Raw genomic sequence first — 15,561 nt, forward strand, 5'->3', positions numbered from 1 at the left:
CAACTGACAAACAACTAATCTCAAGAATATACAAGCAACTTATGCAGCTCAACTCCAGAAAAATAAACGACCCAATCAAAAAATGGGCCAAAGAACTAAATAGACATTTCTCCAAAGAAGACATACGGATGGCTAACAAACACATGAAAAGATGCTCAACATCACTCATTATTAGAGAAATGCAAATCAAAACCACTATGAGGTACCACTTCACACCAGTCAGAATGGCTGCGATCCAAAAATCTGCAAGCAATAAATGCTGGAGAGGGTGTGGAGAAAAGGGAACCCTCCTACACTGTTGGTGGGAATGCAAACTAGTACAGCCACTATGGAGAACAGTGTGGAGATTCCTTAAAAAATTGCAAATAGAACTACCTTATGACCCAGCAATCCCACTGCTGGGCATACACACCGAGGAAACCAGAATTGAAAGAGACACATGTACCCCAATGTTCATTGCAGCACTGTTTATAATAGCCAGGACATGGAAACAACCTAGATGTCCATCAGCAGATGAATGGATAAGAAAGCTGTGGTACATATACACAATGGAGTATTACTCAGCCGTTAAAAAGAATTCATTTGAATCAGTTCTGATGAGATGGATGAAACTGGAGCCGATTATACAGAGTGAAGTAAGCCAGAAAGAAAAACACCAATACAGTATACTAACACATATATATGGAATTTAGAAAGATGGCAATGACGACCCTGTATGCAAGACAGCAAAAAAGACACAGATGTGTGTAACAGACTTTTGGACTCAGAGGGAGAGGGAGAGGGTAGGATGATTTGGGAGAATGGCATTGTAACATGTATACTATCATGTAAGAATCGAATCGCCAGTCTATGTCTGACGCAGGATACAGCATGCCTGGGGCTGGTGCATGGGGATGACCCAGAGAGATGTTATGGGGAGGGAGGTGGGAGGGGGGTGCATGTTTGGGAACGCATGTACACCCGTGGTGGATTCATGTCAATGTATGGCAAAACCAATACAGTATTGTAAAGTAAAATAAAGTAAAACAATAAGAAAAAATTTGAAAAAATAAAAAAATTTAAAAAAAAAGAACTGGACATAGAACAACAGACTGGTTCCAAATAGGAAAAGGAGTACGTCAAGGCTGTATATTGTCACCCTGCTTATTTAACTTATATGCAGAGTACATCAGGAGAAATGCTGAGCTGGAAGAAGCACAAGCTGGAATCAAGATTGCCAGGAGAAATATCAATAACCTCAGATATGCAGATGACTCCACCCTTATGGCAGAAAGTGAAGAGGAATGAAAAAGCCTTCTGATGAAAGTGAAAGAGGAGAATGAAAAAGTTGGCTTAAAGCTCAACATTCAGAAAATGAAGATCATGGCATCTGGTCCCATCACTTCATGGGAAATAGATGGGGAAACAGTGGAAACAGTGTCAGACTTTAGTTTTGGGGGCTCCAAAATCACTGCAGATGGTGATTGCAGCCATGAAATTAAAAGACGCTTACTCCTTGGAAGAAAAGTTATGACCAACCTAGATAGCATATTGAAAAGCAGAGACATTCCTTTGCCAACAAAGGTCCGTCTAGTCAAGGCTATGGTTTTTCCTGTGGTCATGTATGGATGTGAGAGTTGGACTATAAAGAAAGCTGCGTGCTGAAGAACTGATGCGTTTGAACTGTGGTGTTGGAGAAGACTCTTGAGAGTCCCTTGGACTGCAAGGAGATCCAACCAGTCCATTCTGAAGGAGATCGGCCCTAGGTGTTCTTTGGAAGGATTGATGCTAAAGCTGAAACTCCAGTTCTTTGACAACCTCATGTGAAGATTTGACTCACTGGAAAAGATTCTGATGCTGGGAGGGACTGGAGGCAGGAGGAGAAGGGGACGACAGAGGATGAGATAGCTGGATGGCATCACCGACTCGATGGACATGAGTCTGAGTGAACTCCGGGAGTTGGTGATGGACAGGGAGGCCTGGCGTGCTGCAGTTCATGGGGTGGCAAAGAGTCGGACACGACTAAGCGACTGAACTGAACTGATGTATATACACACACAGATATAAACATACACACTCACACACCTACACAACCATACACATAAACACACACAAACTCACTCCCCTCCTCCACTCTAATATTTCTAATATGCAATCCTGATCATGTCACCATCCTGCTTTAAAACCTTCTTTAATAGTCCTTAAGACAAAACCCCAATTCCCATGGCCTTACAAAGCTTGTCAAAACCTGCCCTGCTCGTCTCTCCACTATCACAGGTCTCCCGGCACGTCTCTCTGCAGTCTTCGCTCCATTTACCTGTTCTCAACAATTATTCAGTGAGCACCTCCCACCAATCAGTCTCTACATGAGAAGCTGGAGATGCTGCACAAACAAGACACAGTCTCTGTCCTAATGACATAACCCATGTCAGAAGATGACAAAGCAGCTAGGGCTGCAGTGGGAGCTGGGGCGTGGTCTTGGGGAGGATGGAGCGAAGCACCATCCAAAGATAGGCTCTCTCCCCTCCCCACCTCGACACACCTCTGCCCTCCCTCCTGCCCTCTCCCTTCTTTCCTTTTTCCTCTCTTTCAGGTACTGCCGGCCTTCCAGGAGGCTTTCTCCCCACTCTGCACGCAGCCACCACCACCCCAACCCCTCCTCTCCACTTAACTGGCAAACTCCCTAAAAGCAGGAGTTATTCACCAACGAATCACCAACACCTTTAGCACTGTATCCGGCACAGAGACGCCCTTAATAAATATTTGTTGAATCACTGAATGATTTAAACCAGTTTTGGAGACTTCACCACGCTTGCCCCTCCCTGCATCCTCATGACCTGACCTGCACACACTTCCCCTGCCCCCATCAGGGACCCTCTACTGCACACAAAGCAGGGCTCAACCCACCCAGTACCTTGGACATACAGACACCACCTAAACGTCTAGCAAGCAGAAGTCCTTAAATCACTACTTTGTTACTCAAGTGCGGATACATAATTACTGTTGTGTTTTTACTTAACTTTGTAAAAGGATGCCTTTTTCTCTAATAAGATAAAATTCCTCAAGGGGCCACACCCACATCTTCTGTCTCCTCAGATCCCACACCACCCCAGGTTCAGTGCCATGTCTGTAAATGGTACAAAGTGCTCATAAGAACAATTTTTTCCCCACAAAACACTGAGAAACCCTGTAGGTTGCTTTTGGATAGCATACACTGGTAGTTAGGATTTGTGTGTATCACTGTATATACAGTTTGCCTCGAACAATACTGTAAGTGAATATTAACCTCTTAGTTAATAAGTGTGCTTCCCCAAGCGCCATGGGTTAGCAAACTCCCCTCTGTGCATTCCAGCCAACAAATGTCTCAGTAAGGACGAAGGAGCCAGGTTCTCACTGCTGGGAAGGAAATAACAAGCCTGTAAAGAGGGACAGAGAAGACGGAGTCCAGCGATAATCACCTCATGAATATCACGGTAAGATGCCAGCAGTAAGAAAGCAATAAATCCAGACAGACATGGACGCCTGCACCCAGCATCTCTGCTGAGGTGGCCCACAGACAACGGCATGTCAGTAGCAATGCCAGACCTGGAGTCAGGTGTCGCATCCGAATTCTGTTTTCCACCAAAAGGAACTGAGGATCATTGGAGAAAAGGCTGATTCCAGGGCTGAGGCAGATACATCTCATTGTGCCAAAAAGCTAAGGAAAGTTCAAGCCTGGTACGTCCAAGGCCACTAACGACGATGTGAAGAGGCCTTGCTAGGCAAGAAAATAAGCGATGACAGGGATGGGCCAAGTGAATAACATTAATAAGGTTGGGACCAAGCAACAAGGTGTGCTTTCTGATACAACGTTCAGGGAAAAGCCACGTGACTTCAGCAGCATCCTCACACAAAATGTGTAACATGAATCTGAGTACTGGGAAACATCAGGACATTCCACAGTGGAATAGAAACCTGAGGATGTTTCAAAAAATATCTGCCTGTGTTCTTTTAAAAGGTCAGGGTCACCAAATTCAGAGACAGAAAGTAGGATGGTGGTTACCAGGTGCTGGAGGAGGGGGAGGGAAGAGTTAATGTTTAATGGGGACAGAGCTTCAGTTTGGGCAGATGAGAAAGTTCTGGAGATGGATGCTGGTGATGGCTGAACAATGTACTTAATAACTGTAGTCTTAAAAATGGTTTAAATGATGAACTTCATATTATATATATTTTATGACAATAAAAAAATGTCAAGGTCAAGGAACTCTAAGAAAACCTAAGAAACTCCTTTAGATTAAAGGAGGCTTTCTGCTTTGTTGACTATGCCAAAGCCTTTGACTGTGTGGATCACAATAAACTGTGGAAAATTCTGAAAGAGATGGGAATACCAGACCCCCTGACCTGCCTCTTGAGAAACCTGTATGCAGGTCAGGAAGCAACAGTTACAACTGGACAGGGAACAACAGACTGGTTCCAAATAGGAAAAGGAGTACATCAAGGCTGTATATTGCCACCCTGCTTATTTAACTTATATGCAGAGTACATCATGAGAAACACGAGGCTGAAAGAAGCACAAGCTGGAATCAAGATTGCCGGGAGAAATATCAATAACCTCAGATATACAGATGACACCACCCTTATGGCAGAAAGTGAAGAACTAAAGAGCCTTTTGATGAAAGTGAAAGAGGAGAGTGAAAAAGTTGGCTTAAAGCTCAACATTCAGAAAACGAAGATCATGGCAACTGGTCCGATCACTTTATGGCAAACAGATGGGGAAACAGTGGAAACAGTGGCTAACTTTATTTTTCTGGGCTCCAAAATCACTGCAGATGGTGATTGCAGCCATGAAATTAAAAGACGCTTACTCCTTGGAAGGAAAGTTATGACCAACCTAGACAGCATATTCAAAAGCAGAGACATTCCTTTGCCAACAAAGGTCCGTCTAGTCAAGGCTATGGTTTTTCCAGTGGTCATGTATGGATGCGAGAGTTGGACTGTGAAGAAAGCTGAGCACCGAAGAATTGATGCTTTTGAACTGTGGTTTTGGAGAAGACTCCTGAGAGACCCTTGGACTGCAAGGAGATCCAACCAGTCCATTCTGAAGGAGATCAGCCCTGGGTGTTCATTGGTAGAACTGATGTTGAAGCTGAAACTCCAATACTTTGGCCACCTAATGCGAAGAGCTGACTCACTGGAAAAGACCCTGAGGCTGGGAGGGATTGGGGGCAGGAGGAGAAGGGGATGACAGAGGATGAGATGGCTGGATGGCATCACTGACTCAGTGGACATGGGTTTGGGTGGATTCCGGGAGTTGGTGATGGACAGGGAAGCCTGGCGTACTGTGGTTCATGGAGTCGCAAAGAGTTGGACATGACTGAGCTGAGCTGAAACAGACGAGACCTCAAAAGCAGTGCATGAACCCAGATGCGCGAGGGCAGAATGGCTGATACAGGACCAAACCAACCACAGCATTTCACCATGAACTGGATTAGTAACAGTCTTATATCAAGGACAAATGTTCTGAGTTTTACAACTGTCCTATGTTTACGTAAGATGATGTCCTTTCTTCTTAGAAGACACACACAGTAAGGCATAAAAGAGCACTGTCTCCAACCTGTTCAGTTGCTAAGTCGTGTCCAACTCCCTGCAAGCCCATGGACTGCAGCACGCCAGGCTTCCCTCTCTTTCACCATCTCCCAGAGTTTGCTCAAACTCATGTCCATTGAATCGGTAATGCCATCCAACCATCTCATCCTGTTGCCCCCTTCTCCTCCTACCTTCTATTTTTCCCAACTTACTCTTTAATAATCTGGGGGAAAGAATTACATATTCTCATTTATAAGTAGAGAAGAGTAAATGAGGCAAGATGTAAAAACTGGTGAATCTGGGTAAGGGTACACAGGAATTCATTACACTATTCTTGTGATTTTTCTGTGTGAAATTAAAAAAAAAATACAAGCTAGTCACAATAATCCACCTGGAAAGCACACCTGTCACTGGCTGTCTCTCCTCACCTGTCTCCCCTTCTGTTTTGAAGGCACAACCTTCTCTGCAGAGTTGACTGTACTGGGCAAGTTTAAGGTTCAAGAACATGATTAAAGCATTAACATATCATGCCATATATTTACTGGAATGGCCTTTTCTATGCATTTAACTAGACTTACAAAAAGAAAATAGTATCCACCTTGAGCTCCACGGAAACAAGCACGGTGGATGCTCAAAGCACTTTAATAGCTTCTGAACAAAAAGAAGACAGAGTCAGACACCTGGAGGACACCCTCTATATATAAGCCACATGGATTTTGTTAGAACTCTAGCTTTAGAATTCCACAAGGTGATAATGAGGCAGAAACTTCCTCATCCATTTCAGGAAACTTCCACAGCACAGCACGTTGTTCAAAATGGAAAATGGCACATTTTTTAAAGCAGGTGAAAAAATATCCATGTAGATGTCCCTTTGGAGCTCCTGAGTCTCACATGACAAACGCCAATAAAAGTTCATACACTTAAAATGCAAACTGAGAGAGTGACTGACAAACCCCACTCCTTTTACCCTCATATCAGAACCCAACTCCCAATTCTATCTGGACAGCAGCAGGGCCTGCCCTGTCCTCCACCCCTCCCACCGCTGCCTCCTCCAGCCCCAGTGGCTCTCACCTGGATTACCCTGCTCCCCTCCCCAGCTGGTGATCCCACCTCCAGCATAACCCCACTCCAAACCCTCCACTCCACCCACAGCCAAAAAGACCTTTCAAAACACAAATCTATGTCTGACATTCCCCTGCTTAAATCCTTAAGCAGCTCCTATCACCAAATATGTCAACAGTGAGTTTAAGGCTGGGTCAACCTGACTGACTTATATGTTTCAAAAGGGCAGTTCAATGCAAATGATTTACTTATTTAAATATACTCAAGGCATTCAAGATAACCATGGCCTCCTCCCCTGTAAATACACAGTGTATTATAATCTGGTATTGACACCTGTCTGTCTTATCAGACACCAAGGTATGGTATAGCACACTGAGTGAGTAATAAACCTCCACTGAGCTGAAGTGAAGGTTTCTACCTTCTCCCACCTACCTCCCCTCACCCCACTGGATCCATTCTCCTCCCCTCACAGAACAAAGCCATCCTGGGTGGGTGGCAGTGTGTCTCCCTGCAGGACACGATCTAGAAGTCTGGGGCAACAGGAGGCCCTAACCCTGCCCAAAGGACTAGACATAAGACAAATGCATTCCTGTCGCAAAGGCTCTCCACAAGCTCAGGATGGAAAGAGTGTACCAGATCCCTTTCAAGTCTGTCACCTGATTTCTGGTCAAGCTTGCTATTTTTGGCCAACCATCTAACACCTCATGCCTTCTTCCTAGTTTACGTTTGCTGACCACTTGATTTTAACTACACTAAGAAGTCTCAAACATTTAATAACAGGACATCTAACTACTCTTAAAGATTACTAAGACTTTCAAAGAGCTTTTTATATGAGTAACACCAGTATTTTCAATCTTAGAGGCTAAAACCAAAAAAAAAAAAAAAAGAATAATATATTTCCTTGTTTATTTAAAAATTATACTTATTACATTTCCAATAAATGTTTATATGAAAAATAACTATATTTTCAAAAAATTGTTAGACAAGTGACATTGTTTTCTGCACATCTCTTTAATGTCTGCCTTAATAGAAAACAGCTGACCTCTCACATGCTGCACTCAATCTGTTGTTATATGTTGTTTTAAGTATGTGAGAAAAATATGGACTGAAAAAGAAATATAGTTGGAAAGGACAGGAGTATCAGAATAGCCAAATAATTGGACATATTCTTCTTCGATATTATGTCAAAACTCAGTATTTGGTAATTTCTTAAAGGTCTACTGCAATCTACCTGAACAGAATAGAAAATGTAATCTATCCAAAACCACAGCCATGACTTTTCACACTCTATTATGTTAAAATCCATTGGCCCAACTTTGGATCTTTTACCCATGGATAATTTTATAATATCATGAATCGGTCACTTGAAAATATTGGTTCGCTGAATTATGCAGATGTTCCAAGTGTGAAACACATTTCATTCTACAATATAAAAGCAAACTGTATTCATTAACACCCCCATCATCTCATCAGAAACACCTTCACATACTGGGAAGCTGGGAATCGCACAGTGGCCGATACAGGAGTTCTGAAACTCTAATTTTCGCTTGAGAGCTTAAATCTTACCACTGGCAACAAATTCTGTCAGTTGCCTTCCTTAAAGTGAAGCTAACTCAGTTTATCTTTGAGAAACTATCTGCCAGAACCCAAGCCTGACCGGGCAGGGCCAGCCGCCAGCCTCCTCCAGGTACAGCTTGTGGTCCAGGAAGGGCCGCAGCTGGTGGTACCGGCAACCGCAGATGCTCTTCCTCTGACAACCACGCCTAGGATCAAAGAGGTGTGTGCTAAGGAGCCAAGAATTAAGAAAACTAGTCATTTTAATGCTTTATGAAGGGCATTCGGAAGTGAAACTGGAAGCTTTTTTTTACTGCGAGTGCACGGTGATGAAGAAAACAATAACCACCAGCACAGTCTGACACCACCGTCTGGATCCGAGCTCAGGCACCGGCAGTTTCACCCACCATCACCTCTGCACCATCAATGCCCCTGTCAACATGAAAGTGAAAAGTGAAAGTGAAGTCGCTCAGTCGTGTCCGACTCTTCGCAACCCCATGGACTGCAGCCCACCAGGCTCCTCTGTCCATGGGATTTTCCAGGCAAGAGGACTGGAGTGGGGTGCCATTGTCACATGAGGAAAAGACCAATAAGCCAACAATGATAACAGCGTCACTTCAGGAACCCAGTCGGGCACGCCGTGAGGACAGCTAGGCTGCGTCATCAGCACTGTCGTCCGCTGCCGCTCTGCGGGCTAGCACACCGTCTGTATCCCCACGCCACCAGCCCCCGCATCTTCCCCACATGCTTTTGTTTCAGACTCCCTGGTCTCTGAGCAGGAGTCTTCCAGTGGAGTGGAGGTGTTGTGATACAGTTTTGGTTGTTTCTTTTTACCTGGGCTTTGTTTCTCAGATTTTGCTTCCTCTGTTGGAGCCCTGAAACGATGTCCCTGCAGGCCAGCCTATTAATCAAGCCTCAGTTTCCTCATCAATCACATTGAGGTAACAATCCCTGCTATTGAGTCTTAAAAGACAATCTATTGGAAGTCCTTTGTGAGTGATTCATTTTTTCACCAGTACTTCTTAAAAATAATTTTATTTTTTTATTTATTCATTTATTTTGGCTGTTTTGGGCCTTCGTTGCTGCTTGGGCTTTTCTCTAGTTATGGCGAGCAGGGGCTACTCTCTAGTTGCAGTGGGTGGGTGTCTCACTGCAGTGACATCTCTTGTGTCGGAGCAGGGGGTCTACAGCACATGGGCCCAGTAGCTGCCACTTGGGTGCTCCAGAGCCCAGGCTCCATAGTTGTGGCGCTCGGGCTTGTGGCTCCACGGCATGTGGGATCTTTCCAGATCAGGAATCAAACCCGAATCTCCTGCGTTGGCAGGCAGATTCCTCACCACTGAGCCACCAGGGAAGCCCCTCATCAGTACCTTTGCACTGAAACGCTACTGTGTGCCAAGCACCATCCTTCATGACAGCAGAGACAAGGTCTTTGCTTTATGATAAAAAGCTAACTTCTGGGCGTGGAGTATGAAGAAAAGTATCAGAGACATAAAGAGAGAACATGAGCCACTGGGGAGCTGCTTGAGATGGGGTGATCAGGGAAGGTCTTTGAGAAAGTGACCTAGACGCTGGCTACAAACCACAAGAAGGAGCCAAGTGTGCAAAGGTGAGATGGAAGAGCATTCCAGGCCTTTCCATTCAAGAAGCAGAAAAGGCAGGCGGGGCCAAATGATGAAGCTTTGTGAACCAGAGTGACTTCTCTGTTCCACTCCAAGTACTAGGAAGCCAGGGAGAGGCCTAGTAAGGAAGTGACGGGATCTGACGTACACTTTCACAAGACCCCTCTGGCCACTACGTGAAGAGCAAGTTGTCGCACCTCCCTGGTGGTCCAGTGGTTAAGGATCCACCTGCCAATGCAGGGGACATCGGTTCCATTCCTGGTCCAGAAGATTCCACATGCTGCATCGCAATACTGAAGCCTGAATGCCCTAGAGCCCGTGTGCCTCAACAAGAGAAGACATCACAATGAGAAGCCTGTGCACCGCAACAAAGAGTAGCCCCTGCTCATCACAATCAGTCCTGCACACAGCAAAGAAGATCCAGTGCAACCAAAAATAAATGAAAGAACAAATTTTTTAAGAGTAAATTGTAGGGCAAGAGAAGACACAAGGAGACCAGTCAGGACATGATTCTAGCTGTCCAGATGAAACATGGTAATTGCCTGGACTGGGCTCACAGCAGTGGAGACAAAATGAGGTAGTCCAATATAGAATACACTCTGCAGGCAAAGCTGACAGGTCCTACTGATGAAACGGATTGTACAAAGAGGAGAGGAAGAGGAAATAATCACAAATAAATTCCAGATGTATAGCTTGAAACAACTGAGTGGGTGGTGATGGCAGCATGTTGTGATGGAGAAAACCAAGGCAAAGCAGGCAGCCAGGCACCTGGGACAGGAGTCAAGGCATGTAGATGGCGCATAAAACCATAAGACTAGATGAGGTCAGCTAGCAAGGGGCGTACAGAGTAAAGAGACCTCCGAGATCAAGTTCCCAGGTACTGCACACTCTGCTGTCACCCAGTAAAGGAGTCTGAGGAGGACCAATCAGTGACCTCCGAGGAAAACCTGGAGTTCCAGGAAGACATAGATGCCAGGGAAGGAAAAGCTTTATGAAGGAGGGAGTGGTCCACCCTGGAATGCTGCCAAGAAGTTGAAAAGATACAGAGAAGTGACATTTAGGTTTAGCAACAAATAATCACCATGTAGAAGGACAGTCTGAGTGGCATGAAGGGAATCTAAATGGAAGAGATTGAGAGAATTCAAAGTGAAGAAACAGGGAGTAAGAAAGAGTTGTAAAGTATTACTACATAGCCTTGCTCCAAAGACAACCTAAATATCTGACTGTCCACATAACAGTTTAATGTAATCTACTCAGCCTCCTCCATGGTTTATTCAAGTTTGGCTACAAAGCAAGGTGACTAAGTCTAAAGACTGGTTTGGGAAATGGTTTCATCATTTTATAGCTGTATCTTGCCCACTTGCAGGTACAGTGTGTCTGCTGATGGTTTTCTTTCAGAGCAGTAGCTCTCATGTTCCCAGACTCTATCCCACACATACAAAGTAAAGATTCATCTGAGACCAAATATATCCACATGCCCACTTTCTCGAAAATGAACTCTTGTGATAACGATGAAGTATCACAGTAAAACCCAAATGGAGAAGTTCTACACAAATCTGTTTTAGCCATAGGTCTATGAATGATTCATTTTTGAACTATAATTCATGTCTAATTATTTGAAAATCAGAAATCAAAAATGCCATCAATGCATATACACATTTACTACACACTGAAGTAACCAAAAAACCAATTTGATAATAACAGTATTAAACTAACAGTAACTTAGTAATTAAAATGCAACAATAGTGGCATCTGAAAACCAGAACTGATTTAACACCAAGATCACAGGAATTCCAAACAAGAGTGCACTGTAATTTTGTGAGGATGTCAAATGCCGAGTGGCAGAAAACTTGGAGTTGTTACTCAACTTTGGTAAAGTTGTCAATTTTAGGAACACTTAACAACTGCACTAAATAGAACACCAGCAAGAAACTGCTAATACATATACAGTAAAAGTATGTGGACTTGCCTGTGGATCACAGGAAAAAGCAATGACTGAGTCTGCATTTAGGGCAACCGGTGGTGCACCAGAAGTGGTCTACACTGGTCCGCATGCAGGACAACTGGACCCACACCTGCTGCTTTATGACAGTGCTGCACCATCAGACTGCTGGACACCACCCCAGCACAGGGAGGCAGTCTGGCCTGGATGCCCATGTGCTCAACAGTCCTAGAATCTTGAAATCACATACAGGTACCTCTTGGCCAGAGCCAGCCCCACAGATACACTGCTTCATGGTTTATAACATTTGAAGTCGTTCCAATAATTTAAAATTGGAAAACTTCACATTAAAAAAAAAAGTTTTCTGGCTCATCAAAGAAAAGAAAGACAAACGGAGACCTGGCCAGGCTCAGCCGCCCCTTGAGCTGCACCCTGTGCTCTTCGGAGCCCCACTGATCCCACCCTCCAGAACGTCAGAAACGAGCCAAACCTCAGCTGCCACTGATCTCTGAATCTGCGCCATTATTCTCCTTCTACCCGGCTTTTTTAGACTGCCTTTCAATTCTCAGCATCATTTGGATTGGCACCCTTCGTCCTGTAGAGTATACTGAAAAAGCGCCCTCAGGGTCTAACCCAGGAAAAGAGACTATAAGGATGGCCAGATGCCAAGTTCCCAGAAACAACTAAAAATGTTAGCTGCTGATATTTTTTCTTTATTAAACAACTTGCAAAGGCTGGATACTTTCTCAGCTAGCTCTAAGTCACAATCTCAGTAACTACTCAGACTCTCAAAACTTTTCTTCCTCTTAATAACCTATGAGGAGCTTATCAGGGAATGTTGATCATTCACAAATTGTTTGAAATAAAAGGTCAAAAATAAATCCATTAATCAGTTTTGAACAGTTTAAGCATGGTTTAAACATGTTTAACAGTTTAAGAAAAAGAAAGCCCTTTTCAAAAGAAAAAAAAAAAGCCCTAATTAGAATGAAAAAAGATTACAGTTACTTTTTAGAATAAATCTTTTCATATATGGACAGCAACCACAAAAGCTTTAAACCACATAATTAGTACTAAAACTGAATAAGACAGACTTTATACAATCTTTTCCAATGACCATCTCTGTTACTCCCTAAACTACTTTTGGATGAAACAGATTTTCCTGACCTTTTGGGCATGCTTAGTAGCTCAGTCCTGTATGACTCTTTGTAATCTCATGGGCTGTAGCCCACCAGACTCCTCTGTCCACGGGATTTTCCAAGCAAGAATAATGGAGTGCCATTTCCTTCTCCAAACCTTTTGAAGGTACGCCAAATAACAACTGAAGCACTAGTTCCTAGTGACTGAATAACTAAAACTACCATAAGGGAAATCGTATATATGTTCAACATCATATACTGAAAACAACCATCTTATATAAACATATCCATCAGCCCAGAGCAAGCACAGTACATGATAATATCAACTACCCTTCTAAGGCTAAAAAGTTCAAATAAATAAATACAGTCTTGAAGCAGAAAAAAAACACAAAAAGACAAATTATAAATATGTATGGGTGACATAGTCCCACCCTTTTGCTCTGGAGGCCAGGAAATAGATGGTGGTTAAACAAAATTGACTTTCTTTCCTACTAGCAGCCTGGGTCACTATCCACATTCCAACACCATAAGGAACCACTACTAGACCCAAGTTCCAACCCCTCATACTCTACTATTAGAGAAATTCTGCCTCCAAGTAATAGTAACAGGACATGACATAAAAGGAGCAAAGCCTAGATTCAAGACAAATTGCTTAGAGGGCTTTGGTAAAGTTCATTGTAACTTTAAAATAACTTTGCATTAATCTGTTACTAGCTGAACATTTGCCAGTAATCTTGTTTCCTAGCATACTGTATTAGACTTCTGCATTCCACCTAGCTTGGACCAAAAAAAAAAAAAAGTAATCTAGTCACTAAAAGTAGACCTACCATGTGGGGACAAATATTACATCCCAAGTTGTCTTTTCTCTAAGTGTTAACAGTACTAAGTATATCCAAAAAAGCATGCAAATACTTGCAACGCTGTATTTTCTAACTTGTGTAACTTTCATTGTCTGAATTAGAACTCCCTTTGAATCTAATTAACACTATCCAGTGAATAACTACTAACCAAAACAGCCTTTTCCCTTTACAACCAAAACTGGAGTCTGAAATGATTTGTACTTTTTAGTTGACCTGCAACATGTGTCTGGGAAAGAATATCGCCGCTCTGCCAAGGACATACTTCTGGCTCTGAACTTTCTTGAAAAAACTACTCAGGTCCAAGGGGCGCAGGCGCTATCCACTTACCCGATCCTTCATCCTCCAGCTCTGAGCTAAGGATTTGGAGCCTTCGATTTTCTCACAGTGCCTCTTTTTCATAAAAGCCAAAGGCAGGTTCCAGTCTGTAAGGTCAGCTTCATCTTCCTCCCCGAGTCCCAAGAGAGGCGACTGCAGCATCTCGGACTCCATGAGCGGGGGAGGGGGTGGGGGAGTCCTGGGCAGCAAACGCTCGAGAACCTCCAGCCTTGAAAACTAGTGTGTACCAGAATGGGTGAAATAAGAAACAGAAAAGGGGGAGGTAGAAAAAGAAATGCGTGGAGAGGGTGGAGAGACCCTCACTCAGGCAAGAAGTCTGAGATTCTTCTAACTCTGCGCGGGAAGTCGGAGGGGGTGGGAAGAAGGGTGGGAAATGAGGGAACCAACAGGCTCCGCACAGACACACACACGCCCCCAGTTCCCAAGCCACCGGCTGCTTCTGAGGCCGTCAGTTCCCAGAGGGGCTACGAGCGGAGCTGTCAAAGGCGTGCGAGACTCCAGGCCTCACGATGACCCTGCTCTCGGCCTCCAACGTCTCAGCCGATCAGAGGACAGGCAGGCCGCCCGCTCTTGGTGCCGGTTCGCCGACTGGGCTGAGGTCTTCGGCCGAGGGGATGAGGTTCAGAGCGCCTTGGGTCTCCTGCAGCCACTCTCAGCCCTGCGGGTCGCGCACTTGCCGGAGCTGCTGCAACCAGAGCCAGGACCGGCCCATCGTGCTCGCCCGCAGCCGGCTCCTCAGCACTGGGTCCGCGCGGCCTGGCCGGTCCTGGCCTCCAGCCCTATGGCTCTCGCCCGTCTGAGAACGAGTCTTGAGAGACAGGCTACACAGAGCCGCGGAAAAGACGGGTAATGTGGGCTTATTGGGTTTGGGGAGTTTTGCCCTCTGGTTTCAAGCTACAGTGAAACTCCGCTCATCAGCACATCAAGGAGGACGCCATATTGCCAAGACCCAGCATGCAGCGCGATCTACGGCGTGGGTAACAGGCCAAACTTCCTCAGAGCGTTCTGCCGCGCTTCCCAAGAGGCAGCGAGAGACGTCTCCGCCCCCTTGTTACCATCGTTACCACAATTCAGCTTGCTAGTTTATAGCTTTTCGTTCAACAGATGCGCCACATCAAAGTCTGTCCTATAAATGAAACTGTGTCAATTTAATTAATTTTGAAAAAATCTTTATTATTACAAGTAGACCTACATCCTTCTGAAATTAAAGGAATCGACCCCTTGTTTTTTCCAGATTTTGGAAAAGCAAAAGCTTCCGAAAGAATCATTGATAATATTACAAAGGAATATAGTATCGGACGCGAGGTTGGGAGGAGACGTACTATCCTCCACAGTATCCATCAGACTCTTATTTTTAAGGAACACAGAGAAAAAATTAATTTTGACAATTGTAATTTTTGTTTAATCCATTTATTTTCTGAGCGGTTTATTCTTATTTGAATGTAGCTTTACTTACAAACAGCTAAAAGCTATAGATCTCTATGCGTGGATCGCCTCCTGCACTA

General features: G+C 44.3%; 1 protein-coding gene across 3 annotated transcripts in view; it reads right to left on the reverse strand.

Moving 5' to 3' along the window:
- Window positions 1-15,005, reverse strand: part of RPTOR (regulatory associated protein of MTOR complex 1) — a 327,706-nt gene extending 312,701 nt beyond the window's left edge. For all 3 annotated transcript variants that reach the window (XM_052657407.1, XM_052657406.1, XM_052657405.1), the window contains exon 1: window positions 14,048-15,005. In XM_052657407.1, coding sequence (XP_052513367.1) covers window positions 14,048-14,209 — 162 coding nt within the window. In that variant the 5' untranslated portion in view covers window positions 14,210-15,005. The remainder of the gene's footprint in view (window positions 1-14,047) is intronic.
- Between the last annotated feature and the right edge of the window lie 556 nt (window positions 15,006-15,561).

Source organism: Budorcas taxicolor, chromosome 19, assembly GCF_023091745.1.
Source record: "Budorcas taxicolor isolate Tak-1 chromosome 19, Takin1.1, whole genome shotgun sequence".
Lineage (NCBI taxonomy): Eukaryota > Metazoa > Chordata > Mammalia > Artiodactyla > Bovidae > Budorcas > Budorcas taxicolor.